Below are 27,605 nucleotides of genomic sequence, written 5' to 3'. Positions count from 1 at the left end.
AACTACATTTTAGGAAATAAACTAGATGAAATGGTTCATTCATTACCACAGTTTTAATGCTGAGAGAAGAAAAGAAAATACTTAATAGTTAAGAGGAGAGGAAAAAAAAGGAAACGCGGTGTTTGAACCGGAGACTGAACTCTGGATCATTAAATAAAAAAAAGAATGAGTGTATTTTCTTTTCCTGAAGATTTTTTTTCTCAGTTCACGATTCAAGTTATTTTTCAGTGCCAGATTTGTTGAGGTTTTATGTTTATCCTCAGCACTGTTACCCATCTAACTAAATTAACCCTGCTTTGTGAGACAGGCCCCAGATGTTGCATTCAAGGATGTCCCACACGTGAGGCCTTACAAACACTCAGCAGACAGGAGTTGGCTCTTTTCTTGCAGTGATATAAGCTTTGAATTGTGGGCTTTGAAGATGATCTGATACGGCATTGTTCCAGCTGGCGATGATAAGTAAAGTGAACCATATAACCTTATTGCACTGATTCACTGCTGAATCTGACTTAAAAAACAAACTTATACATTTGCTTCGACTAGTATTTACATAACCACAAAATGAGAGGTTTTCTCCAGTTCAGCACATTAAATATGCAGACTTTCAGTACAGTACACCTGCACACTGTACTGAAACCAGCAGACATTCAAATCACAAATCCCATAGCTGTTGAGCAGGTTGGCAGGCAATTGGGTCATTTTAAATAGGCAAAAAATGATCAAAGAAAGCAAAGAGCACGTGCAATTAATAACATTAATGATGGCTGAATCCCATTTATTTTTGCCCAATTAATGACTCTGGTATGATGGTTCAACTGTATGGCCTCCTTGGAAATGAGCAATCCTTAACATTTTCAGTTCCACCTGTGTTTTTTCCTGCTAAATCAAAATGTCTGCTGTGAAAAAGCTCTACAAGGCTACACTAAACATGCACACCTTGAAGGACCTGCAGGCCCTCACCATTTGACCCTGCATGAGCACAACCAGCAGCAGTTATTTCAGTGACAGCCCTCAGCCTCCAGCCCTCAACCGACAGAGGGCAGCAGTGAGCAGTGTGAGCTAAATGTTAAGATTTTTATTGAAATATGCCAACAAACCGTGAGATACGAATGCCGAATTCATCAGCACCCTCAACTAATTCGTTGACGATATTATATGGTGAAAGATACCGGCTTGTCTGTGTCACAAATTTAAAGTCACATATTTTTAAATGGAGTCTGGCGGCATGAGGATTGATCGCTATCAGATTACCAACATTTGATTCAAGACCTCACATCAAATGCATTCATGAATCGCAGTGCGGCATGTGAAGCTATAGCCCGTGGAGGGGATCAGTTTTTGCCACGGTGGCTCGCTCCCGTCGTCTGAGCCTGTCGCGGTGACGCGCTCAAGGACACAGCAGACACGTGAGCGCGCGGCGTCATTTAGCATGGATGGGAACCACCAAGAGGGACGCGAATGAAAGGTAACCAGCTTTACAGGCATTTCCTCATTCTGTGTAGCAGCGATACAGTGAAGTACAGTATCGTATGGCCTCGAGTATCGACGTGTCGTGTTGCTTCATGTTGGCATTGATAAGATGTAGGCCGAGTGACATTGAAATGCTCGGACCGCCCCACAAATCAGTTCGCCACGAGTAACTCTGAGGATATTCTGTATCAATGTTATCAGGAATGTTTGGTTTTCGTGAGTGTATCCGTTTATCATTTGTTATGTTTGTATACGCTTTTTACGCCGTATTCCTCCACCAGAAATGGTTACAAAGACAACATATAGGCTGCCATTTAAGTGTAAAAGCCGAAACAGTGTAAAACTGTAGTCCTGGCAGGACTGGAGGGAATTCTTACCGCTCATTAAGGCCCTCTTAACTTTGTTAAAAATGGCCACAACCAGGTCAGCCCTCTAAGTTAAAAGTTCCGTGTGTACGACACCTGATATTTTCAGGGTTGCTGACTGTGACAAACCAGATGCCGAAGCCAGTTAAAGGAACAACTGTGATATTTATATGACAACCTGCTACACAAATGAAACACAGAACAAGCTGAGCTGCAGGTCCAGGATGTCACTTCATCCTGAACCTGCACCTGAACCTGCACCTGAACACGTAGAAGGACTGGGTCAGCTGACCACCACACAGAATCACAACCACCAGCATGACAAAAAAATCTGTATTTGCAGAAAGGCAGCTTCAGATAACTTAAGTTTATTTTTTATAACAAGTCTATAAAGGATTTGTTGGGTGTGATTAAATGTGATGTTAAAGGGGACCTATTATGCTTTTCCTTGTTTTCAGTCATATATATAATCTTACAATGTTGAATGTTCATATTAAACGTGGCCAAAGTGTCAAATAATGAGGTAAACATATGTAGAAGTAATCCCTGTGAGTAAAAAGCACCGGCTTCAGACTGCTCTGAACGCTCGGTTTCCAAGGTTTTATTCTTCTTTCAGCTGACATCAGCTTGTGATGGATTTCTTTATATGGTCAGCTGCTCCACGCACAGCGTGTGAGTTCACTCCTCCATTCTGCTAACATTATGGTATTTTTCCATTGTTTTGGGGGTAGTCACACTGAGCTATGACGCCATGACATAGCTCAGCAAAGTAAAATAAGTAGTTAATCTTTGGGAGATGTGCTGGTCATCTGCAGCTCTTCATTAAACATCATCGTCACTGTGGCTGTTTCTTCTTGTACTATTCCTGACCGGCTTTTAGCGCCGCTAACAAAGCTCTGCTAATTTGAACTGTAAATCATGCAAAGCTACTCTAGTGGAGTCCCAGAATAAAAATATAGAGCTGGAAATGATCATACTAGGTCCCCTTTAAATGATCATTATGTGTCCATGAAACTCATTAAAGCTGAGTGTCCATATGAAAAAGAGCTATATTATCTGCATTTCTAGAATAACCAGAAATCGCTTCTGTCTTAAATCATATTTGTTATGTTGTTTTTATTTTCAGGCCAGTCCTCTGTCCTCGCTCCTACAAGCAGCAGCCTCACAGATAGACGGCGCTACTAGCCTGCAAGAAGAGTGCTGTCAAGAGAGTTTTCTCACATGGAAAACATTTAATCAGTGCTACCCAGCCGATGCTGCATCTTGTTTTCATACCTCCATTGTCCCAGTGCAAACGACCAGCTGATAGCGTCGACTTTTTACTGAGAGCTGTCCAACAAAAGCCACTGATAACAGCACTGCACTCAACTTGATTGGTTACAACTAGATGTCACTACACTGAAGAGAAGGCTTTGGAGAAATAATTATTGTTTTTCCTCTTCATCCTTGAAGTTTTTGATTCTTAGTTTTTTGTTTGATCAAGTGCAATCATGGGGGCCACGGGTTATGGCTACTACCGCATGGTCATCTTCTTTTGCATGTTCAGCGGCTACTCGCTGTACTTCTTCAACAGGAAGACCTTCTCCTTCGTCATGCCCTCTGTGATGGAGGAGATTAAACTGGACAAAGATGACCTGGGTAAGACATAGCATTCATTTTTTTGTCTTGTTTGTCTGTAATTAGTGTATTATTTGCCAAAACCATTGTGCCATAATGCCTAAATCTGGCTTATTAGCTTGCCAAACGTACAGTGCAAAGGTATTAGCATGCACTTTGGAGAACAAATACTGAAGTGATGCAACTACTTCCAGAACATTCAAGTTTATTCATTAAAAATAGTTTTATTCTTTGAAGTGCTGCATTGTCAGCCTCACCTTCGTCCCACCTTCTGATTGCGTCTGCATTGTGCTAATGATTAATACCATACTTTGCTATGTAACATTTTTGTTTAGGCTTATCCCTATGCCTGTGACAGAGATTTTCCAATACCACACTTGACCTCAATGGATAACTTGCAAGTAGCACAAGAGAAACAATGACAAACAATACAGGGTGGTACTGAAGATAACATTGGGTGCAATCCACCATTAAACAGCACCAGAAAATATCTAAATGCTAAGGTCAGTATGTTAACATGCTCACAATCACAACGCTAACATGGTGATGTTTAGCAGGTATAATCGTTACTGCGGTCACCATCTTAGTGTAGCATGTTGGTATGCTAATATTTATTAATAAGCACAGCTGAGGCTGATGGGAATGCATTTTGCAGTTATTTATTTACAGTATTGGACAAATTAAACATTGACCTGATGGTAATGTGTGATTAAGTCAGGGGATCATCAGAATACTTACAATTCATTGTGATGGGACCATGAATGTCTGCACCAAAGTTCCATGGCAATCCATCCAACAGTTGTTGAGAAATTTCACTCTGCTCCAGACTGGTAGACTGACTGATCAACTGACTGGCACACAGCCCAACCATCTAGCATTACCATCCTTAAAGCCTTGTTGCAAGTGCGGCTACTAAAAAGATGACTCCCCACTACCTCTGTTGTCTTTATATATTGTTGATAATGATATCAAGTCATGAGTGTCATCATAGGTCATAGTGGAGCAGTCTACTACCTTGTATTACCAAGAGCAACCTTGACACATGTAGAGGAACTGACTTGAATCTTAGTTGTCATGCAACTTATATCACCTTCATGTATACAAAACTGCAGCCCAGCTCTGTACATTCATTTAATATTAACCCTCATGGTGTCTCTGCAGGTCTGATCACCAGCAGCCAGACCATGGCCTATGCCATCAGTAAGTTCATCAGCGGTGTGCTGTCAGATCAGATCAGCGCCCGCTGGCTTTTCTCTATTGGCCTCCTCTTGGTGGGGGGCATCAACGTAGCCTTCTCCTGGTCCTCCACCGTACCCATGTTCTCACTGCTCTGGTTCATCAACGGCCTGGGACAAGGCTGTGGCTGGCCCCCGTGTGGGAAGGTCCTGCGCAAGGTAATACCATCCTGTCTGCCATCTCATGCAACACAGATTGCTAATTCAGTGTAACTGTAATGTTCAGAGCCAAGGGAAGTCCCAGTCTCCACACTCAGGCCGCCCATGATGCCTGTGATTATTCTGGGCAATGAGTCAAAGGGTGTAACCCCAGAGTGGAAGCCACTCGCTGCCAGAGCTATTGTGTGTGTTTTCACTCTGGTTGTTGGAAGTGTTTGAGGATTCTTGTTCCGTGCTGTCAAACAGTGCTGACCTTTGTGCCAGAGGTAGCACTGTCTGGTTTTAGGAGATGTCAGTCTGTGTCAGCTGTCTGAGACGGTTCACAGGGTTAGTGGTTTGAGAAATGAAAGGATTACTTTATAATCTGTAGGTCTCATTCACACATAGTGTTTGGAATTGCTTTAAATTAAATTAAATCATTTTGGGATCATTGGGATTAGTGCAGTGAATTGGTGGACTTTAAAGTAAATACTCTTAGAGCAAACTTTAATGCACCCTGCTATTCTATGCTGAGAGACATCTTGAGGCTTGTAAGAAGCTGCCTAAAAAAGTAGCAGTGTTCAAAAGGTGGGGAATAAATAGGCTTTGGCATGTGTTCAGCGTACTGGAGGGGATCAGATTACAGGAGAATTTATTTATAGAAGATCCTCAGTAGACGAAAAAGAAGAAAGAACATCTTGACCAAAGGTGTTTTCCTTCTCCAGTGAGAGGAACAATCCGTAAAGGTATAGTCAGCGATTCTAATCCAATATACTTTTTGTCAAATTCAGCAAATATCCACTCACGGTCCGCTAGCTGTCCATTCTGTGTATGTGCTGATAAAAAAAATCCGGTGTCCATACACAGCACTGACTCTGTAAATGACCACTCTGTAAATGGTCATGTAAACACAGTGACTCGGAGCGAGCCAGACAACACTACTCTGGCCAATCAGTAACAGGGGCGTTTGTGCTCGTGCACAGGACAGGAGGGAAGTCATCAAGCAGCTGTCTATGTGAGGACATGATGGACTGGAGAGAGAGAGGCCAGGGCCAGTGCACATAGAAAGTGTTTTCTCATGGAACAGATTTACTTTCATTTTCTTAAATCTATCAATTCACACTGAATCAGAGACCCTCACAGTTTTTCATGCTCTGGGTCTGTTTCTGTCATGTTAAGAAAAGCGTAACCTGAGCAGGCAGCTGTTTAAATCACACAAATATCCCGCTGTATATGTGTTTTCAACATTAACCGCATCAATGAATCAATAAATAAGTCACTGTTGATTTCTTCCCATGGAGCCGACATGCAAACTATTTTGTTTGCTGTCAGTCAGCCTGGTGAAGGCAGTTTGTCCGGCCGCTGTCCTCTCAGCTCACCGAAAGTCAGCTGCTTCTGTGGACAAAGACGCTGAACGCAGGTCCAGTGAGAAGTGGCGAGGCCGCAGAGAGGCGGAGAGTGTGGACGGACTGTTGTGCTCACATGAGATTAATTTTTTTTTTTCCACGTGTCATAAAGTGTGAGAGGAACAGAAGTGACTCTACAGCTGACGCATCGCTCTGGATTCCGCCATATTCCTCTTTTGGTTGTTGCCTTGGTAATGCGTGTTTATGAATTTGGGGGTTGGAGCCTCTGAAGGAGCACGAAGGGAGGGCTGTATTTGTTTGGGTGTTTAGTTCAAATATCAACCATCTTTCTCCAGAATGACTGACTCTACCTTTAAAAGTCTTACCCAGTTTGCTCCAGTGCTGCAGCTGCTGTTCCACTGCTGAGTTAACATCCACACACTGTGGATCAACACAATGTTAAATAAGCCTGTGGGCTGTTTTAAGTGTTCGCCCAGTGGATTCTCAAGTTACTGGTTACTCTGTTGCTCTGCTGGGTATGCTGTGTGGAATGTTTATGGCCGCCTTCATATTACATCATAAGGGCGTGTCGGCTCTGACGCCATTACTGCAGAAGCAGTAAAATAAGAGAAGAATCCGAATGCTTATGAAAAATAAAGGGCTGTAAATGCACAGGTTTGTTGCTTATTAGGTAATGTTTCTGTAATTTTGTCCTTGCCTTAAAACACTTTTATGATAATTAAAGGTGCCCTGTGGACTTTTCACCAAAATGTCTTCTTACATTCAGAGTTACTCACCAAAATTCATTGAGTTCTAACAAACGTTTTTAGTGCATTTACTCCTCATGAAACATTTGCAAAGAGGTTTTTTTTTTTCGGAAAAGCTTGAAGCCTTTATTGTTGACATCCATGTTTATTAGTTAACATCCGTCTTCTTCCTTTCCTTTGCTAGTGCATTGCTGTGTGTCTTGGTGCATTATCGCTACCTATAGATCAGAGGAATAGTATGAAACCATGGGCAGGAGTGTGTATGGCTTCACTTGCGTGTATGTGCATACTCAAACAAAAAAACAAACAAAACAGGGACCCACAAATACAAACATTTCTCTAGCTACTAGTGGTCAATAACTCCACAGGCTTTTTTTTTTTTTTTAGGCAGTATCTCTTTATCTGAAGTACTCCCTAAAAGCATTTCACTAATTTGTAGTTGATGAACTGTGAGGACACCAGGGACACCAATGGAAAGGTCCAGGACTATCCTAGTTTCTATCTAGGTTCTATCCTAGTCTGTTCTGGTCCTAATAAACCTAAATCTAAAAAAACCTAAAAATGATGTCCATCAGCATGCTTGCAGCAGGACCTGTAGATTGCTTCAGGAAAGTGGAGCATGAAAAGTAAAAAAAACTGTATGTACAACATGAGATAGTTGTAAACTTGCACATGAAGGGAAAATATGTCTGTGTTATTTTAACTCTGCCTGCATTGTAGGATTTTGGAAATGACTATTCTCTGCTTGTTTTGTCCCCTGTGTCTCTTTTCCATTAGTGGTTTGAACCCTCCCAGTTTGGAACATGGTGGTCTGTACTGTCCTGCAGTATGAACCTGGCTGGGAGTCTGGGTCCAATCCTGATAACAGTGCTCCTGCACTACTACGACTGGAGGACTATCCTGACCATGTCAGGCATTTTCTGTGCCGCCTTCTCATTCGTTTGTCTGGTGTTTATAAAGAATGAGCCCAAAGATGTGGGCCTGCCCAGCATCGAGGCAGCAGCCAAGAAGGGGGCTAAGGGAGGTGAGTAAAGAAAGGGGTTGCTGGGTAGGATTACAGCGGGTAGAGGGGCCACTTCCTCTATAGAAAGGTGATTACCTCAGAGCATATCAGTCACATGGCACTGTGGTTCCAACCAAGTTAGCTTCTTTTTAGTTATAACACCCCAACAGTGGTCTGCCCCAATACCCACACTTGTGGTATTTGTGAGTAGCATATGATGTATTTCCAGTAATTACCACCAATGCTCAAGTGCCTATTAAGACTGCAAGCATGTGGAGGTTTATCAGAGCTCACTGGGAGACCCTTGATTAATGATGCCAACTGTGGCTCGTGCAAATATTGCTTAATTTAGCTCAGGTGCTTTGTTTGTTGAAACTTCCACAAATGATTACTAATACTTCCACCAGTAAATAAGTAGTAATCTAGAAGCAGGTTGGCTTACTATATTATACATGAAGAACATTGAACAATATTATTTTTAATGTTTTTTTTGTCTGATAAGATTCTTAGGGAAGGAACTTGTTTTTAAAAATCTAACAAAATACAAATAAAAAAGATTAAAAAAACCCAAAATGATATTGATGCCTATTTTTACAATATACATGATATTATTCGTATCAGTTTCATCAAGAAGAATAGATTTTCCTGTTGAGTTAAATTCATGTATGGAAGTTCTGCCATAACAGTTTAATGTTTGGACCTAAATAATAATATCCCAGCTGATTCCAGCATGAAATCAAGTTCAGCTTCTTCATATCTGTTGGTTACTGTCAGCTGTAAAGCCAGCTCATAGGCACATTACTGCTAACAACTAGACTGGTGTTGCACAGTAGACAGGGGAACTGTGGGATACACTTGGCTCAGAATACCACTCCGAAGCAGTATTTGGGAAAGTGCCCCGTGCTTTGGCATTGTTCAGACATGGGAAACATTAGTTTACGACCTGGCAGCACATGAACTTGCACTCATGTGCTCAAGACCACATGTGTGTGTACTGGGACAGAGCCAGTAGCATGCGGGCTTATCTTGCAGTGTGTAAGCATATCAAACAACTGCAGGAAAAAGTAATATTTAGACAGGAGTAGACTGGACTTAAGGTGTGTTTCCCAAAGAACCACCATGATCACTACTTAACCACCTCAGTGTGATGACTATAACTACCCACACAGTCACCACTTTAACCCCAAACCTTCTATCATGATGCATGTTGAGATAATTATCCAAATCAGGAAGAGGAGGCCATTCATTTCCAACCCAACATCAATGATGTATCCACCCACATCCAGACACATGCATCCTGCAGGCAGAGCAGTGCTCCAGGACCTCATCAGTAACAATTCTTCAGTATTTTTCTGTTTGCACTGGATTATCTCTGCTATTTAGAAAGGACATTGCTATAATACATGTCAAATGTGTTTTTTCCAGCCTTTTTAATGTGTCTCCAAGAAAGACTGTTAAAAGGGCTACATTTTGCAACCACATACCATACTGCAACCACATATTACGTCAAACATGTGGTTGCAGTTGTTTTATATGAATTCCATTTACTTGAAGGTTGTTTTCCCAACAGTGTCATGAGGCGTATTATATAATAATGACATCATCTTTTTTATAACATAGATGTGTTCATATAATCTTCACAATCATTTCCTTGTTCCTGGGGTGACACATTTTGGAGGATTTCAATGACCATCTACAAACTCTGTTTGTAACTGCAGCCAGAGAGACAATCACTCAACATTTTAACAGCAATTACGTCTCAGTCACAGCTTTCAAGGATAATATTCAGTATTCCTAAAATTCAGTGCTTCTCATGGAATTTAGGACCACCCAGACCACCCCAGATCTTTGCTTACTGTCACCAGAAGATGGCAGTGCGGAAGGCAGGACTATTAGTGGAGTTTTTGGAAGTTTTGAACAGTCTTAGAACTGTCATTTATACAGTATAACCAATCAGATACCATGTGACAGGCATGCTATGTGGAATAAGTAATAAAATCATTTAATAATCTGTACATAATTCTGTACTTACTGTATACTGCATCTGTATAGATACATTGCTAATCTCTTGTTCATTTGAGCTTGTACCACTGCACTCGTACTTTATCAGGCAACGGTGAGAGCACCCTGAGTGAGTTCCTCCTCTCCCCTTTCCTGTGGGTGCTGTCTCTGGGCTACTTGGTGGTGTTCGGGGTGAAGACGGCAGCCACTGACTGGGGACAGCTGTTCCTCATGCAGGAGAAAGGCCAGACTGCTCTCATGGGTACGTATACTAACTTACTGTCCATTGTTTCTTAGTGGTTTTTGTATAACCTGACTGGTTAAGGGTGCTGACATCAGCTGTGTTGCTTGCAGGCAGTACCTACATGAGTGCCTTGGAGGTGGGCGGTTTCGCAGGCAGCCTCGCAGCAGGTTTCCTCTCTGACAGAGCTGTAGCTCGGGTGAGTAACAGGAAACAATTAATTATTGACTGGTATTATCTATCAGTGTCGTCAGTGTCATAAACGTCCTCTTTGACTTCCTACAGCAAGGCTTGGGCACCCACGGCAACCCTCGCCATGGCCTGCTCATTGTCATGATGGCTGGTATGTGTGTGTCAATGTACCTGTTCAGAGTCACCATCACACCGGAAATCCCAAAGGTAATTCCAATAAAATATTACTGTCATCACTGTGATGAGACTTCACTTTGCCAGTACTGGAAATATCATTAAGTTGGTTTTTTTCTTTGCTCAGGAGGCTCCTCTTTGGGTCCAAGTCATCCATCCTGTCTCTGTCCTCCTTGGCGTGTCAGAAAAAGAGGTATTCCTAACAGTTCTTTAGATGTGGATGAAATAGGGATATTTATTTAAAATCTCTGTAGAACACAGTTTCACATTTTCTTGTCACTCACAGATTTGGATCCTCTTCCTCGGTGCCATGTTTGGATTTTCCTCTTACGGACCAATTGCCTTGTTTGGGGTGATAGCCAGTGAAAGTGCTCCCTCAAATTTTTGTGGAACCTCTCATGCTGTTGTAGCTCTGATGGCTAACGGTACGCTGCAAATTCACATGACCAACAAAAATAACAATATTGCTTTATGAAGTATTCATAACAACATATTCAACATTGACACATTCATATGAGTAATCCAGCCTTGTTTTGTTACAGTGGGGGCTTTTATGGCAGGACTTCCCTTCAGCACTATTGCCAAACAGTACAGCTGGGACGTTGCTTTCTGGGTAGCCGAGGTGATAATGGCCATCGCCACTGTTGGGTACTTCCTCGTACGCAACATACGCACCAAAATGGGACGGATTGCAGAGAAAATGGACTGATGTATCTTCCTGAAATGAGCCAACTGTCGATGTCCTGTCATGTGACCTGACATGGCGGACTGTGTTCTTGCAGTTATGAAGGCTCTGTATACAGAATACTGCACATTATTATAACTCCAGTTTGACCAAACAAAACCACTGTCGAACACGGACTAATTTGGTTGTTGTAGTCACTCAGGGTGGGTGTAGGTCATTAAATCACTTTAATTCCTCAATCAGGCACTTTTACCACCCATACTTGGATTTTTTCCTCATATTCAGCAGAACAAAGACAGTAGATCATAATTATTTGTCATAAGCTAATATTTTAGTTCTTCCACTGATTCATAAAAGCAGTTTCATGTAGGGATGTGTAAAACTGCTTTATCACAGCTGTATGCTGAAGAGAGTATGGACATGAGGATGTGAGGTTTTGTTGAGATGAAGTAGTAGCTGCTCACGGCATACATTGCCTTCAGTGGAGGTCAGTTATATTTAATTTATTGAATGTTTACTGATGAGGTCCGTACATTCTAGACTATTATTTGTCTAGATGTTTACACAAATGTGGTAGCATGTGTCATTGTCATCATTCATTTTACCTCAAGTATTTGTAAAAATATAATAGCTTCATTATTTCACTTAAAGAAGTAATCCTGGAACATGTTATTTTTATACACAGTTCTGTGCTACATGATACAGAGCAACACTTTGATGCAGTCTTATGTCGTGTCAGCTTTTGAGATCTGACATGTTTTTAAGGATTGAAATCAAATCTTTGCTACATGACTGTTTAATCACTGATATTGTAGTCGAATACAACAGTTACAACTCTGGACTCTCTAAAATCTGTGAGTTTTAATGGGTCTACACTCAGTGCCACTTTGGCATATTTCTATCTTACTGGAATTGTACAATGAACTTGAAACAGTTAAGGAGATCTAATAAATGTGAAGTTTACTTTGGCTCATTTATCTGTAAACTGGCAGCACTTATCACTTTGAAATTTTGTCTGGAAATGCCCAAAAGACTTTCTTTGTTGCACTAAAGATGCTTAAATCTTCCAAAAGCAGGAAGAATGTCTACCCATGTCACACCTATGGTTAAAGGATAGGTTGTGTTGGGTTTTAAATCTATTCAAATCAATATATTGCCAGTGTCAGGCTGATCTGGCAAGTTGTTGATTTCTACCTGCTGGTCCTGATGTATTGCATACAGAGTGTCATCAAAACTGGATCTCTATAGATTCAAGGACACTGAGATGTCCTTGGGGCAGTTCACATTCCACAATTTAAAAAAAAAGACATGGTAGTTATTTTATAGGCAGATTGAGTATTTTAGACAGAATTTATTTGAAATTGAGGCCAAGAAATTCCTAAATACAGAGGAATTTAGTATTTCCACATCGACCTCCACCCTGTCTACAGAGCCCTCTTTACACTGACATAACATTTACAAAGAAAAACGTTACATCATACAGTGGTGAAAGGAGTATCAAAATCGTTTACTCAAATAAAAGTACTCATTACAGATAAAGGTTCTGCAGTCAGAATTTTAAAATAAAAGTACAGTCTTACAAAAAGTATTATCAGTCAAATGTGTACTGTGAAGTGTCAAAGTAAAAGTACTCGTTCTGATGAAAAATGCCCCGTTAGCATTTTATTGTTATATATAACATTATTGATAATACTGATGTATTAATGCATATGCAGCATTTTACTGTTGTAACAGGTCAAGATGTAGCTGCTTTTAACTACTTTATATACTGTTGGCTAATTCAGTACAGCATTTCCCAAAAACATTGTTCCTTTACACAAATCTGTTCATATATTTGGACTTTTCTCTAATCTTTGATTTTTTTTGTGAATTATTGGATAATTTTACCTCTTGAGGCTTTGAACAATTATTTAAATGGCACCATAAAAAGAAATTCAGAGGGAAAATCAGTCTCTGCTGATAATAACTCATAGACACCAAACAGGGCCCCAACTACACTCTCCTGAAATTACATGCCAAAAACTGAACCACTGATTAAATCTTGAAATGCATTGCATTTTATAAGATGGTCGTGTTTTTTAAAGTAAAATTTTAATCTGAAATGTAACCAGTAACTTTAGCTGCCAAGTCTCCTAAATAATGGAAATCTGAAATGCATTGTAAGTACAAGGAAGCATAAAATGAAAAGAAGAAACTACAAGTACCTCAAAACTGTCCTTAAGTGCAGTACTTTAGTAAATACTTTCCACCACTGCCAATATATTACAAAATAAATATAGTCACTGTTATTAGAAGATTTATGCATTTCATTGGGGAAATTTTATTTCCCTTGTGGGTTTTTAATTTTTCCACCAACCCAGTGAGGGTTGCATGCTTCAATAAAGCATCAGAATAGATATTCAAAAGAACCGGTCATACATCTGTTTTGTGTTTTCATGTGCTGTACTTAACAGAATTTTAGTGATGTAATTAGTTTGAATGGTTACAAGTATGAAGGAGACAAAGCTGTGTTGTGTTCTGTGTGAACACGGCAGGCTGTTTGACATCTTCATTAGGATTACGTTTGTTTACCAACACAGAAGTGAATCACCGGTATAATTATGTCTTAAATGATGATGAATATTTCATGATATAACAACACTTAAAAAGGCAACGCAGAAAAAACAAGAGCTGATGAACCTGTGGTCCAGTGTGAAGCTGTCCATGGTGCTGAAACTAATTCATGTGTTTTTATAGGGACAGAGCTGTTATAACCATAATTTGGGGACTGTTTTGTGTGACTGAAAGTGCTGTTTGTGTTGTTTTGAATTCTTGCTTTGACTATTATACTTTGTATAAAATGTCATAGCCTTTCTTAGTCGCCTAAAATGTGCCATACTAGTTGTTTCTGAACTTGCCCTCTTCTCCTCTAAGGCACATTTTCTACCTACGGTTCTAGCTGGGCCAAAATGCACAATTCTGACATGAACCTGTATCTGCCATTGAATTAGATGTTTACGCAAACCCCCTCCGTGGTGTTATATTTTAGGTGCCTTTACCAATGTGGCCTTCATTTTTCTCTACTGCATACTAAATATTTGTTCATCGAGTGACTTACCACTACTATGTTGTTATATGCTGAATTCTGCCGTGAATCTGACATGTTTCTGACAGTATGTATAATACTTTTTCTTCTACAGAGCCTCATTGAAAGGATTTCTTTTAATCCCTTTGACATTTTTAGGTAAAGACTTTTCAACCATACCCTTTAGTTTAACAGTTAGTGTCTAATGTCAACAACCTTAACAATTAACCGACTTTTCAGAATGAAACAGCGTAACAACTACCAACTGAGTTTTATTGGTTCGTTGATAACAATCATTACACAGGTACATCTATAAACAAATAAAAAGAAACTGCACACTTGTACTTGATACAGATACCTAAAACCCACATGAATATTGCTACTGCTGGTATGCATTTGACATCTCAAATAATGTACAGTTTGTCTGTAGGCATTTAAGAAGCCAGTCTCAACAATTTCTTTTTTTATGGTTACACACCTCATTAGCTTGGCTAAGAAAACAAATTCCATTTTTACCATCCTTACAATGTACCATTACACACTGCATATAGAAAGATTGAAAACCCTTTTCACAGCAGCTATACAAATTTATTGCGATGCTATCACAGAACAGAGACACAACCAACACACGTGATGCACAGTTCTGATAGGGAGAGCTCCAGTACTAGAGATTTTAGGTTTATTGATCAGATTCGTTAAGAAAACTGCATGAGTACAAGAGTTAACATACAAGAACAAAGCTTACAAACATTCTAAAACACTGTTCTTCATTATAAACAATAAAACAATGAGTTGCCCTGTGACTTGGTCCGTCCCCACCCCAGCACAGATTACATACACTGTCCCTTATAAAGCATATGGAATGTAATCCACGCAGGCAAGCTCTTTCCGTTGTTGCCCCGTCTCCTGTGAACGTTGTGCTTGCGTGTTGACACCGTAACCTGTCCCGCACCCTCCCCTCCTTCACATTTAAAACTGAAATGAAATCCACTGACAGTAACAACAATGACCGCGACTTTCGTGGCGATGCAAAATTGTGGGATGTGATGAAATTCCCCGTCTCCAAATCGACTTTTTTTTTTCTTTCATTAAAAAAAAGTGTTCTCTACAATCAAACTACTAAAAAACCTGTATTTAGAAAATAGTTGATAAAAATATTCCCCTGAATTGTACAAGAAAAGAGGTACAGGGAGCACTGGTAAAAGATGTGGTTTGAGAGATGTTATTCTGCTGCCTCATCTTTTTCATCAGCTGCGTCTGTAGCTGGTGCCTGGAACACAAATTTTTAACAGCGTCAAAGTTACATCAGAGGAGTCGAACTTATTTTGCATGTTTATACACGATGACATGACCCTTACCTCTTCCTCAGCTTTGGCTTCGCCATTCTCAGCGGGGGCCTCTGGTGCTTTCTCCTCAGGCTTGGCCTTCTCCACCTCCTTAGCTTTCTTGGGCTTAGCTGGTGCCTTCTGCAAGCAAACACATTCACCACGTTAGGCACTACTCAAAGTCAGGAGTCTAAAAAGTGACTTTAATGATGATAAATCAAAACAAGATCCCACCTTTGGCTTAGGTTTAGGCTCTGCCTTTGCAGGTGCAGGTCTCTGTGGGGAAGAAAAAGTTTAATGTTAGCACTGAGAAAGCAGTGAGCAGCATACATATTGTCTGTGACAGTCTGGGCTTGTCTATACTTACATCTTTCAACCTGAGAGATCTCCTCTTGGGCTGCAGACAGAGAGAACAAACAGGGGGATTACTTTTAACATATGTTATGATAATGGATGTTACTGATGGGGTGTTACTGACCCCTGGTGGGTGAGCAGACTAACTGTTTCATTATTTTTATGAGGAATAAAAACACAGACACTCCAAACAAAGTGTCATTCTGTTTATTTCTTACCGCTGATTCAGCTCCTCCAGCTGCCTGTAAGAAACAAACAAAAAAAATCACATTAAGGACATTGTCTGCACTCTCCTGTACTGTGGTGGGTTTAATTGGTGATGGGACTGGGGCATGGGCTTTAAGTATTAGTTATGTAACTCAAAAGTGGGCGTTTCCAGACAGAGTACCAGCCTATGGCTGCACATACAGCTCCATACATGATTTAGGTCAGACCGAGCACTGTGATTGGCTGAGAAATGTCTAAAACCTTGCACAATGGGGCTCATAATCTCAGTGCATATAAACATCAGTCCTCATCAAAACTATATGAGTAGGACCTACTCATTAGTTAGCCTGTTTACACTCATTATATCAAGATTCAGGATGTTTAGTCACTCCAGAAGTACAATCCTATGAAATACCTTAGCTGGAAGGCTCCATTACAGGAAAAACAGTAAATAAATATATATAAGAAGACAAAATATAATATCACATATTAACTGTAATTTACACATCAAACATGGTCTTTGAGGAACTACATTTGTATGGCGCAAGCGTCATAAAACAAACCGAATGTGTGCTTTGGCATGCTTGAACACAAAAGTGTACCAGAGTAATATAATAACATAATGTAGTGCAAATGGCATCATGTGGCTTTCTCTCCCAGCTTCTGCAAGTGATTTGCCTACTGTAAAACTCCGGTGGAGGAGGGGGCGGACTCCGCCTCCTCACGACACAGCCATTCATTGGTAATAAATGGGATTGCCAGTGTAGGGAGAAAACCGAGCCGTGTAGTGAATGTTCCCGCCATGAATTTGAAAAGAGTCACTCCGAGATGCTCAGCGACTCTGTGGGTCTGGTAGCAGAATCTACTGGAGCCCCCAGCAACAGGAGCAGCGCTGTGCTGACGGAGGCTCGCCATTGCATAACCTACAACTGGCCTGAGCCGACAACACAGACACTCCGCTACACGACGGACGCCTTCCAACAAACGCGTTTCACCGGCGCTAATAAAGGCGGCCATGCATGAACAAAACACACACATGCGCGTTAGGTTTATGAAAGAGAGAAAGTGATTAATTAAATCATAATAAGAGTGTTTAATTTTCCCACAAGAAAGACATAAACAAGACTTAGTACCCATACAAAAAATAACAACCTCAACATTACAGCCAAACTCCTACAGAATAACATGCTTTCACTGAATTTTGCGTTTTCAATTTCGGTCCCATTTTCTGGGAGAAACTTTCGTATCCAGCGTGACGACCCCCGTAAGGAAACAATCAATATGCCGCCAACTTTCTCTGCAGAAAAGCGATCTATCGACACAGAAAACGACCCCCGGCTCTGACCTGCACTGTATTTACACACAAATGCAAGAATGCATGTCACCATTCTGCGGTAAAAAACCCGGCACACTGAAAACCACCTGGCACAAAGATAATCACTGCACGGGAGAGATAAGACCAACAATCAGCCACTTGAAAAAAAATCACAACAGACGCTAAATACCGACTAAACTCTCGGCTGTGGACACTCGCTCTGAACAGAAAACGGACATTTGCAGCAACATTTTAACAACTCTGTTAAAACCGCAAAGCTGTGTAACAAGCCCGTTTTACAAATTGCAGTTGTGGGTTATAAATGCTGTATTACTAAATGCATGAAAGATATCGGTCTACTCACTTTGCTCCTTTTAGGCATGGTTGGTTTGTGTGGGGTGTTTTTGTAGAAGGAAAAAAGAGAGCTAAGTGTAAGTCAATACAGGAGAAAATACAGTGGTATATTCAGGATAAAGCTGTACAAGTACAGTCTAATACAGCGCAGCGAGACGTTAATGTTCCATTGGAAGAAAAACTAGCTCAAACCGGATTGGATTCTCCCCCTCCCTCCCTATTCAAACCGTTATAGTTCCTGCATGATTGACGGCGCTATATCCCGCCCCCGCTGCACGGTGATTGGGCGAAACAGTGGTCAGCAACACGATTTCAAATCTGGACTCCTACCTGTGTGGGTACGTCACACGTCACTCAACAAATACGGCGAGCGATTTGTCTTTCTGTGCAGCCATCTGCTATAACAAGGCGAAAATTGTCATTAAATCTGCTTTTAACCTTGCTTAGACATGCATATTTCTCTCTAAATGCAACATGTTTATATGGAAGAGCATTGAGTGCAATATGTTTTAAAATATACTCCCCATTCTGCGCCTTTTACACGATTGATAAAGGAAAATGTGGCATGTGTATTGGCAATAGATTGGGAGAGGGGCGTGTGCTCCCCCAGCCAAGTCTTTTGTATTAAAGCTTGGGAAAATGGCGACAGGATAAGTGTGGGTACAGCTCCTAGCAGGCTGTGTGCTCTTGTGCAATAACCTCCTCGAAGTGTTGTCACCGTCCACTTGCTCCACTGTGAGTGTGCGGTCCAAACATGACTTCAGTGGAAACAACCGCGGTGGCGCTCCAGCTTTGTGTGTGAAAGTCATTTCAGACATTTCAGCACGGAGACATTCATTTCCCCCTTGTCAATGACACAGACACTAAACTGACAGTGTTATATCTCCTCTGTCTCTCTGAGAAGACGAAAAACACCGAGCATTGTGTGGTTTCTTTAAGTGTACTGCACTACAAACAGACAGCAAATTCTAAATGTTTCCAAATTTATTTCTGGCTATTTATCTTGTATACAGATAATTTAATGAAGATGCCACAGTTAATGTAGCCAGATTCAAATTCAGTCCATTTATGGCTTTATCACTTACACACCAAAGAACCTTAGGCTATGGGATATATTAATTTTTTTTACTTTTGGCAAATTTCCTCTATAAATTGTTCATTTAGCTAGAAGTGAGGACAATATTAGTTTTATTTCGTATTTGATTCTAGGCTTAGATGAAATTAGAATAATGTGCCTTCGCAGAGCTTTATTTCAACATTATTCCAATATTTTGGACTCTATATGAAGTCGATGATGAAAGTGTGGTGAACAAAAACAAGCCATTGTAAAATCCTTTAAATCCTGATATTCCCATGCTCTGGGAAGAGTGTCATGTTTATTATAAGTGAAAATATTTGGTATGTTAAGCAGTGGTGCAAAGTAACTAAGAATATTTACTCAAGTACTGTACTTAAGTACAATATTTATGTACTTGTACTTTTCTTGAGTATTTTCTTTTTATGCTACTTGGTACTTTAACTCAGCTACTTTTATTTGACTGCTGTAGTTACTCTTCAGATTAAAATTTTGCATTAAATAATGTAAACTATGATAAACTTATATTTAAACCAGCAGTTCACAAACTTTTTGGCTTGTAACAACTGTGTGTAGTTGTGGTTCTGTGTGATGTTACTGATTTTTGAGTTGCAAGCAATTTCACCAAATAAATAACTGTTTGTAAATTTAGAGTAAATTTAGCTGATAATATTTCTGTACTTTTACTTAAGTAGGATCTTAAATGCATAATAGTTTTATTTGTAATGGAATAATTTTACATTGTGGTGTTGCTACTTAAGTAAAGGATCTGAGTACTTCTTTCACTATTGATGTTAGGATATGAAGATGATAATGATGATTTGTACTCTGCTAGGCAGACGTTAAACACAAAACATCATACATCAAATAATCAAATCAAAATTACCCTCTTCCCTCCTTAACTAACTTTGATTTTTAAATCCTGGACAGCCCGACATCCTGTTTCAGCAGGAGATACAGCAACATGCTCTTAACAATGAAGTTTACATTGATCCGCTCATATTGAAAGTGGGTAGAAAGTACTTGGATTCAGCATTGTAAATCAGGAGAAAGAAAGGAAGAGATTCTCAAGCACACAAACATTTTTTTCTCAGCTGTTAAAGTTTACAATGCAAGCAAATCATTCAAATGATGTGACATTTTAAAAATGGCAGGTTGCTGCAGTATTTGGGCCAATACTATAGTGTTGTTTTAGAAGACACTTATTCAGTTTTACTTTGAGATTGCAGATTCCAAGTTTGGCAAAATGCAGACAGTCCACTGTAAACAAAATCCAATTTGGCCTCTTAAGAAGAGCAAAATACCATAGAGATTAGAATATACTGTCTCCTCCAATTGGTCAACAATGTCATGTGATTAGTTATAAGCCAAATGTTCAGTGACACGTCACTCTATTAGTTACTAGTAAGGCTGACTTCTTGTTTTAAGGTATTTGTGAGCTGATCTGCTGCCACTGGCGCTTGCAACCTCTTCTGTCTGGTGTGAACAGCATTAAACTAACAGACTTGAATTCACAATGAAGTGACATTTCCTGCAGGGCTGCATTCGACAGCAGCTTGAGAACACAACAAATTTGATTTTGTTTGTTGTATCCTTCCAGCCCACGTCACACATGTCTGTGACATTTTACTGCTCACAAATGCTGAAAAACATACAGGTCAGATTCATCTTTACAAAATGAAGCTACAGCAAAATCTCTCTGATTTGAATCATATTGTTTATAACCTTTTTTTGTATAAATACTGCAGAGTTATTTGCAGTTGTTGGCAATGTTCAACATGCATTACCTCTCCTCATGGTCCCTTTACTGTCAGAGCCACAAAGTCTATAGTGTCTATAGTCCATAGTGATAATGTGATTGTATGGAACCTATAGGTAAATTACACTGGAGGGTTCAGATAGGCAGTGATACCTTGACTCTGCAGTGTTTACACACATACAGGTGACTGCTTAAGTTAAGGATCTCTTATAAACTGAAGCTCTCATGTGGCAACATCAGTATAGTTACACACACAATATTTCATAAGTAAACCACAACATTTCATAAGTAAAGCAGAAATACTCATAAAAGTGAGAAGAGAGAGATGAGCAACATGGTTAAATGTAACAAACAAACAAACAAAACAAAAACATTAATTTCCTAAAAGTGAGTTGCAAGTTTGTAACAAAGACAATCAGCCCATCCCCCATCTGGCACCCTGCAGATTCAGCTAGTTTGTCCACATAAAAGTTTCTGCCTCCCTGTAGGCAGAGAGGTGTAAACAGTTAGACCAGGTCACATGTTGATGCGTGCTAGTATTATCATGGTAATGACATCAGAAGTTTACTGCACCCCACTGCCCCATTCAACAAAACAAGCACTGTGTAGGTGATGCATAAACTAAGTACCTGCACCTCTTGTTGCAACTTAAAACAAGGAGTTTAGAATATGCACCAGCAGTTTGCAATGTAGTCATTCACTGTAGCCCAAAAGAGTGTAAACCTTGATGACAGCAACCAGTTTCACAAGTTTCCAATGTTTGTACTGTTTAACTCAGCCAAGTGTAGACACACACAAGGTTTCTTTGCCATCTTATTTCAGTTTTTAGTATAATACAGAGCTCGGATCCTGTTCCTCAAATTTTTATGTAATCTAGGCTGAAGTGTTGGCCAAATTGATCACAAAAAAAAAAAAGAAAAAAAAGATTTGACCTTTTGCATAGATGTGATCAATGATGTTTATATGTGATATGTGACACAGAGACAACCTGAAGGCCCTGGAATACTATATAGTGTATAGTGAGTATTAAGGGCCTTTCAGGGCCAGTTTGTGACATTTTAAAGCACTGTCATAAACAGTAAGGAGTGCCAACACAGCTGTAAAACTTACAACACTGTGTGAAGAGGTTCAGTTGACCAGACAACGAACTTATCTGTGTCCAAACACATAGAAACCCTTAATTAGAGAAATAACTTCCACTGCCATGGAGGTTGCAGTATCACTGTGGAAGAATAGCCAGTATGTTTGTCTTTTATTTGTTTTAGACAGTGCCTCATCCAATGCAATGGATTTAAACTTATGAGATATTATACTGCACAATGATCTTCTAACAGAAGTTGTTATATGGTAAAATAAGGATACAAAAGCGGAAGTAAATTCGGTAAACAGAGCAGAGTTATACCACCACATAGACAGTAGAACAGCAACCTACTGATCAACTTTGTATTCAGAGCAACATGGTGTCTGCTTTATAGCATAATCTGTTTTCCATTTTAAAATGGGGGACCAGGGTGCAGCAAGGTTTCTGTGTGATCCGCTGATATGAAGTATCAAAAACATCAAAAACCTATAAGGGAATTTCTTCCGCCGCTGAGCTGAAGAGCAACTTGCAAAGTGACTTGCAAAGCTGCAGTTTAACCCTCTGCTCTTCCGTCCTGTCTTGTACAACTGGCTTTGCAAGACATAAAAATCCCCACATTGTAAAAGAATGTCCTGCAGCTCTCTGCAGGAGTCTCTCTGTAAAGATACTGTAAATACATGAGGACAGAGGGAGGGGGGGAAAAACGAGAGAACGATCTGGGGGAGGGGAGAAGGCGTTAGGTAGGTCTCAGATAACAATGCTGTTGTTGTGTTGAGTTTGGAAGAACCCCTCCATCACAGCTGCTGCCTGTTGCTGTCTTTTCCCTCCTTTTTACTTTCTGGTTTTCCCTCTTGAGTCGTAAGAACACTGGGAGGAGGGAACAGCAGCGCAGGGTCAGTGGCGAGGGCTGTAACTCCAATAACTGTTAATTCTTTGAAAAACGATTGTCTTAACTCACTGAAAGGGTGATAATGCAAAGTAATTTCGTGAATCTTTGTTGTTGGCACATACATGTAATATATTTGACTTAATGAAAGAATAAATGGAGCACTAAGTTGACTCAGAGGTAACTGGAACAGAAACATTGGCATAATCCTTAGCGGAGGGTGGATGAAGGTAAAGGTGACCTCATCTAAAGCCTCTTTGACAGAGGGCAACTTGTTCATTTATCTTCTCCACTCGCTCTCTCTCTCTCTCTCTCACACACACACACATGCACACACACCACTTGTCAGTAGCTGCTGGTAAAGTCTTGTAGACCACGAACAGGTGAGACTGAACAGCTGCGTTGTGCACAAACACACTTTTATTTCCCCTCACTGCCAGATTGTAAACAATCGGTTGGTCACGGTGGTGTAGTGCGTGCTGCAGGCAGGTATGAAGGTGACAGAGATGACTGTGGATGGATCAGCTGGATGTAAGGAAAAGCTGAATCCCTCTCTCTCTCTCTCTCTCTCTCTCTCTCTCTCTCTCTTACTAAGTGGATTTCTCCCATGCGGCGAATGGTGGCCTTCCCATATGGAGCAGCGGGTAAAGCCAGATTACACCAGTTTGTGTGAGAGGGGCTGCAGCACCACCGGAGTTCACAGCATGAACCCACATGGACATTAAGGACATTATATTTCCAAACTATACAACAGCAGTGTGAGCCTCTTGTCTAGCCAATTCAACAGTACTAACCTATTAGTGTTTATCTGCTACACATTTGACAGTTTAAAGAAAGATTTAAACCGAGTGATCAGAGGTTGGCGTTTTTTGTAATAAAGATTTTACCTCAATGATGCAACTTTTGGTTCTTCAAACTTACAATAAACAGCCACTTTTCCCTCTCCTTTGTTCTACTTTCTACTTCTCTTTTGAGGTTTGTGCTGATAAAACTGGGAATTCTATCTACAATATCCAGTATCAAGAAGATAATATACAACCAACACAAAATGACAAATGGGACAAAGTGTCACATGCAGTTTCCAAAAATAAAATATTAGGTTTGTCTACTCAGCAGTCACAGGAATGTGTTGTGGTCTAAGGAGGGGAGTGCCCATGACCTGCCTTTAACACAGTAATTTACATGTGAGAGAGGGCGGAGGCTCGCCCCAGTAGCAACACGGCCTAATAAGCTCAGTAACAATAAACCTTAGTCGGCTTTAACCATTGATTAGCCAACAGCTGACACAACAAAAACAAATCCCACAATGGCGATTAATGCGTGCTCTGAAGGCGTGCCTTTTTGTGAAGAAAGTAATGCATTGGGAAGCCATATCTTATTCTCTCAGATAAGGGGGCAATTGAACGGAACTAATGTGTGGTTGCAAACAATGAAATGAAACAATAGGATTGTTAGATGCCTGAGAAGTCAAGCAGCCGACACAAGGACGAGCACATATGATGAGTTGTGAGTGATGATCTCTGACACAGCTGCTCTGGTGGCAGAAGAGACCTCTGATTTACTTCCATTGCAGGCCATATGCAGGGGTTCAGAGGGCTGCTGCTGCTGACCCTCCCCCACTATCTACTTCCTGTTTTTCATGGTTGTCTGCTTGCTTCTGCCTATACAATACCAGCTGTGTCTGGAGACATTCCAGCTCGTACTATACTGCTGCCCTTATAAAACCATGACTGTGGGCCAGAGGAGCCTATAACCAGAACAGAGGAAAGACATATCACATTGCCAGCTTTTCCGATGCATCATATGAGATCTGCTAATCAGGAGGCTGTTCCACTGAAGGCCTTTTGAAACGGATTAGCTGGCAATTAGTTTTCCAGCTTCAGTAGACTTTTTTTTTGTTATTTTTAAACTGGTTTTACACTGGAAAAATAGTAACTGCAAATCGGTCACGTAAAAATCAACTTGAAAACCATGTGATTAAAAAATGTGTATCAGCTAAATTTACCATAGAGCACAGTGGTTGTTTTATCTGTTACATATTTAGCATGGACAACATTTTCTGTTAAGATTTGTGTGTGTTGAATATAATTTGGCGAGAGCACCTCTGAGCCCAAACCGAAGCATGTGTATACCGATAGTATAGTGCATTTTAGGGTAACTTTACTCTATGCAGTATAAAACATTTAATAAAAGGTTTATAACATACTATAATGTAGTTGTTAGCAGATATGTTTTTTATTGATGTATGTAAGTGTTACCTATAATTACTTGGTCATCATGTGCACAGACTTCCACATAAACAGCACGTAGGCAGCTGAATAAACATAAGTGCAGGTAGTTCACAATTTTTCTGTCACGTTGAAAAAAATTGTAAAAATGTTTTTTATAATTATACTGCATTCAAAGTATGTCCAGTTAATTTTGCATTTCTGTAGTTTATACAAAACTTTGGCGCCATATTGACCATGAAACTTGATTTTTTGTGAATCAGCTTCAACAATAAGTGATACAAAACACAAAGCACAGAAAAGTTGTGCACAAGGTTTATGAGTCGACAAACAACACGAAATAAAATGTAAGAGCATATACATTTCGGGATGTATACAGTGCAGCAGAACATAATCCTACAGTGACCTCTAGTGGTCAATATGAAAAGCACCACTCAGTCAGTATCTGTCTCTTTTGAATGTGTTTTTGCAGCTCAACTTGCAAACAGTTCAGAGACCTTCAGCTACATTCTTCAAACACACAGTTATATTAACCAGTCCAGATGACCTTGGTGGTGATGATCTTGTGACAGCCATCCCACTGACAGTCACAGGTCCACAGGCTGCTCCACAGTAGGAGTGTGAACTCTTGTTCACACGCAAACTTCCACCTTCATTCATCAACCTGCTGAAGGGCCAGAGGAAGATCTGCTGATCTGCATTTCCACACCGAGTAGCAGTGAAGAAGACACTATATGTTGTGTGATCAGTTGCAGGAGTAAATGACAGGTTGAGTTAAACAGCCTTCAATACAAAGAAAACTCATTACAGTAGAGAAGACTTATTTACAGCAGTAGATTGACCATCTGGTCATTATATAAAACAGTACAGCTGCACCTTGTCTCAGATACATATTACCTGCATCTTTATTACTATTACTATTTATAACACTATTTTACTTTACATTGCATTATATTACTTATATCATTATATAAAAATACAATATCGCTATTATATTGTAATTATTATGCCTTTATTTTATCATTGTACATACTACATCATACTATTCTCTTTGATTTCTGTTATATATACAGTAATTCATTGTATTATATTATTACTGTATATTGTATGTATTACATGTAAAATTATATACTTGATTATATTATTATTATTATGTATTTTCTACTTATTATTCATACCTATACCTGCATACTTCACTACATACTGTATATAGTTCATGCATCATAGCTGCTGGAGTTGCACTTCTGGACTTCTTTTTGCACAATTATTTCCACAAATCACTTATATAGTCTAAGGTTTTGTGATGTATGTATTGTATATGGCTTTTTAAATGTCACCTCTCTAATCCAACAGTTCTTTAACTATTTTCTTACCCCTGAGCTTGTCTCTGTGCTGCTGTAGCATGTGAGTCTTATCTTCCCTCTTATCTTATATGGAAAATAAACACTGGTTTAAAAAAGTAATAGACAGTAGTTTTTAAAAAGGAATTTATTTTATTTTTTTGTGTCACATAACTCTCTTCACTTTAATAGTAAGTTGATATTTATATGATGTATGATATTTAGTATAAAAAGATGGGGGAGACAGATTTCCCTGCGTAGAAGTCCCATTGCACATAATGAAATTAATGTTATCTGATTACTGAAACAATCACTGAAAGACATAATATCACATTAATCACTAGATACTTGCTGGATACATGAGGGACCAAGATACATGGAGAAATGCACGTTGAGTGTTAATACTACTGATACTCTTTTCTCTCCACAGGTAGGTCAAAGGTCAGATCACTGTGAGGAAGATGCTTGCTGTCTTCCTAATCATTATAGTGATTATGTCTAAAAAAAGTAACCTCACCCCCTTGTTTACACTGAGACTATAAATAAGCCTGATTTGAGTCTGGGTAGCTCATAGGCCGGGAGCTTATCTACTTTTTCTGCGGAGCTTAAGTCATTGTCTACAGCTCCTTTAACATGATCCCAGTTCACTGACATGTCTGTGACACCAGTGAAATACCACAGTCTACAAATCCTTCATTACAAGTTTGCAAAATAAATTGTACTCAGGTATTACCAGTAAAATGTATACAGGTATCTAAATTAAAAGTACTCTGTTGTGTGAGGAACAGTTATGTTTAGCAGTGGGTGTTTTTCATGCTTTCAGATGAGTTGAAGGATTACATACTCCTCTACAGGTTGAGTGAATCTTCTCTTTCCATAATGTCTAAAAGTAATTGTGTCATCAAGTTGAAACAAGACCATTACTGACAGGCTCCCAAAAGTTTGGCTTTTGGAGACAACAGTGATAACTACACTGTAATGAAGGACAAGGAAACTGTTATCACTCACTCAGTTTCAAATAACTAGCAAGTGGCTAATTCGCTCATGAGGCATCACAGGACTTTAAAGCCCCTGAAAACTGGGCTCCAAATCTTAAAGGTACCCTGTGAAGTTTTCTTGTGAACATACAAAAGTTCTGTTTACATTCAGTGTTTCTTATCCAAAGCACATTTTATATATCTTTGAGGCCCAACAAACACATTGGATGTATTTTCTTTCTCATAAAATGTTTGCAAAGCCAGTTTTAAAAAAAAAAAAAAATTGCATTGTTTACATCCATGTTTACTTGCTAGCAGTCATCTTCTTCACTGTCTTTGTGGGAGCATTGCTACACTTCTTAGCACGTTACTGCCACTAGCTGTTGATTAGTGGAATAACGTGGAA

The 27,605-nt window shown here is 39.8% G+C and overlaps 2 protein-coding genes across 2 annotated transcripts; one reads left to right on the top strand and one right to left on the bottom strand.

The window, feature by feature from the left end:
- The first annotated feature begins 1,306 nt into the window (after positions 1-1,306).
- On the top strand, positions 1,307-12,197 carry LOC137195207 (glucose-6-phosphate exchanger SLC37A4-like). Its single transcript, XM_067607382.1, has 10 exons — positions 1,307-1,465; positions 2,962-3,473; positions 4,614-4,846; positions 7,716-7,962; positions 10,052-10,204; positions 10,297-10,382; positions 10,469-10,582; positions 10,677-10,742; positions 10,836-10,974; positions 11,092-12,197. The coding sequence occupies exons 2-10, from the start codon at positions 3,326-3,328 to the stop codon at positions 11,256-11,258; spliced, it is 1,353 nt and encodes a 450-aa protein (XP_067463483.1). The 5' UTR covers positions 1,307-1,465; positions 2,962-3,325; the 3' UTR covers positions 11,259-12,197.
- Positions 12,198-14,550: 2,353 nt separating this feature from the next.
- hmgn1b (high mobility group nucleosome binding domain 1b) lies at positions 14,551-18,066 on the bottom strand. The gene is made up of 6 exons (XM_067607383.1): positions 17,864-18,066; positions 16,196-16,219; positions 15,991-16,020; positions 15,858-15,899; positions 15,657-15,764; positions 14,551-15,568 (listed from the first exon to the last, which is right to left on the bottom strand). The coding sequence occupies exons 1-6, from the start codon at positions 17,879-17,881 to the stop codon at positions 15,521-15,523; spliced, it is 270 nt and encodes an 89-aa protein (XP_067463484.1). The 5' UTR covers positions 17,882-18,066; the 3' UTR covers positions 14,551-15,520.
- Between the last annotated feature and the right edge of the window lie 9,539 nt (positions 18,067-27,605).

Source organism: Thunnus thynnus, chromosome 13 (assembly GCF_963924715.1).
Source record: "Thunnus thynnus chromosome 13, fThuThy2.1, whole genome shotgun sequence".
Taxonomy (NCBI): domain Eukaryota; kingdom Metazoa; phylum Chordata; class Actinopteri; order Scombriformes; family Scombridae; genus Thunnus; species Thunnus thynnus.
The sequence above is the reverse complement of the archived record's forward strand: the minus strand, read 5'-3'. Positions and strand labels throughout refer to the sequence as shown.

Excerpts from the sequence above, each read along its gene's own strand:
- hmgn1b (XM_067607383.1), bottom strand. Across the intron at positions 15,765-15,857 it reads AGCCTAAACCTAAGCCAAAG|AAGGCACCAGCTAAGCCCAA; the intron begins GTGGGATCTTGT and ends GTTTGCTTGCAG. Across the intron at positions 15,569-15,656 it reads AAGCCAAAGCTGAGGAAGAG|GCACCAGCTACAGACGCAGC; the intron begins GTAAGGGTCATG and ends TTTGTGTTCCAG.
- LOC137195207 (XM_067607382.1), top strand. The coding sequence starts at position 3,326 with ATGGGGGCCACGGGTTATGGCTACTACCGCATGGTCATCTTCTTTTGC. Across the intron at positions 10,583-10,676 it reads TCACACCGGAAATCCCAAAG|GAGGCTCCTCTTTGGGTCCA; the intron begins GTAATTCCAATA and ends TTCTTTGCTCAG. Across the intron at positions 10,743-10,835 it reads TTGGCGTGTCAGAAAAAGAG|ATTTGGATCCTCTTCCTCGG; the intron begins GTATTCCTAACA and ends TGTCACTCACAG.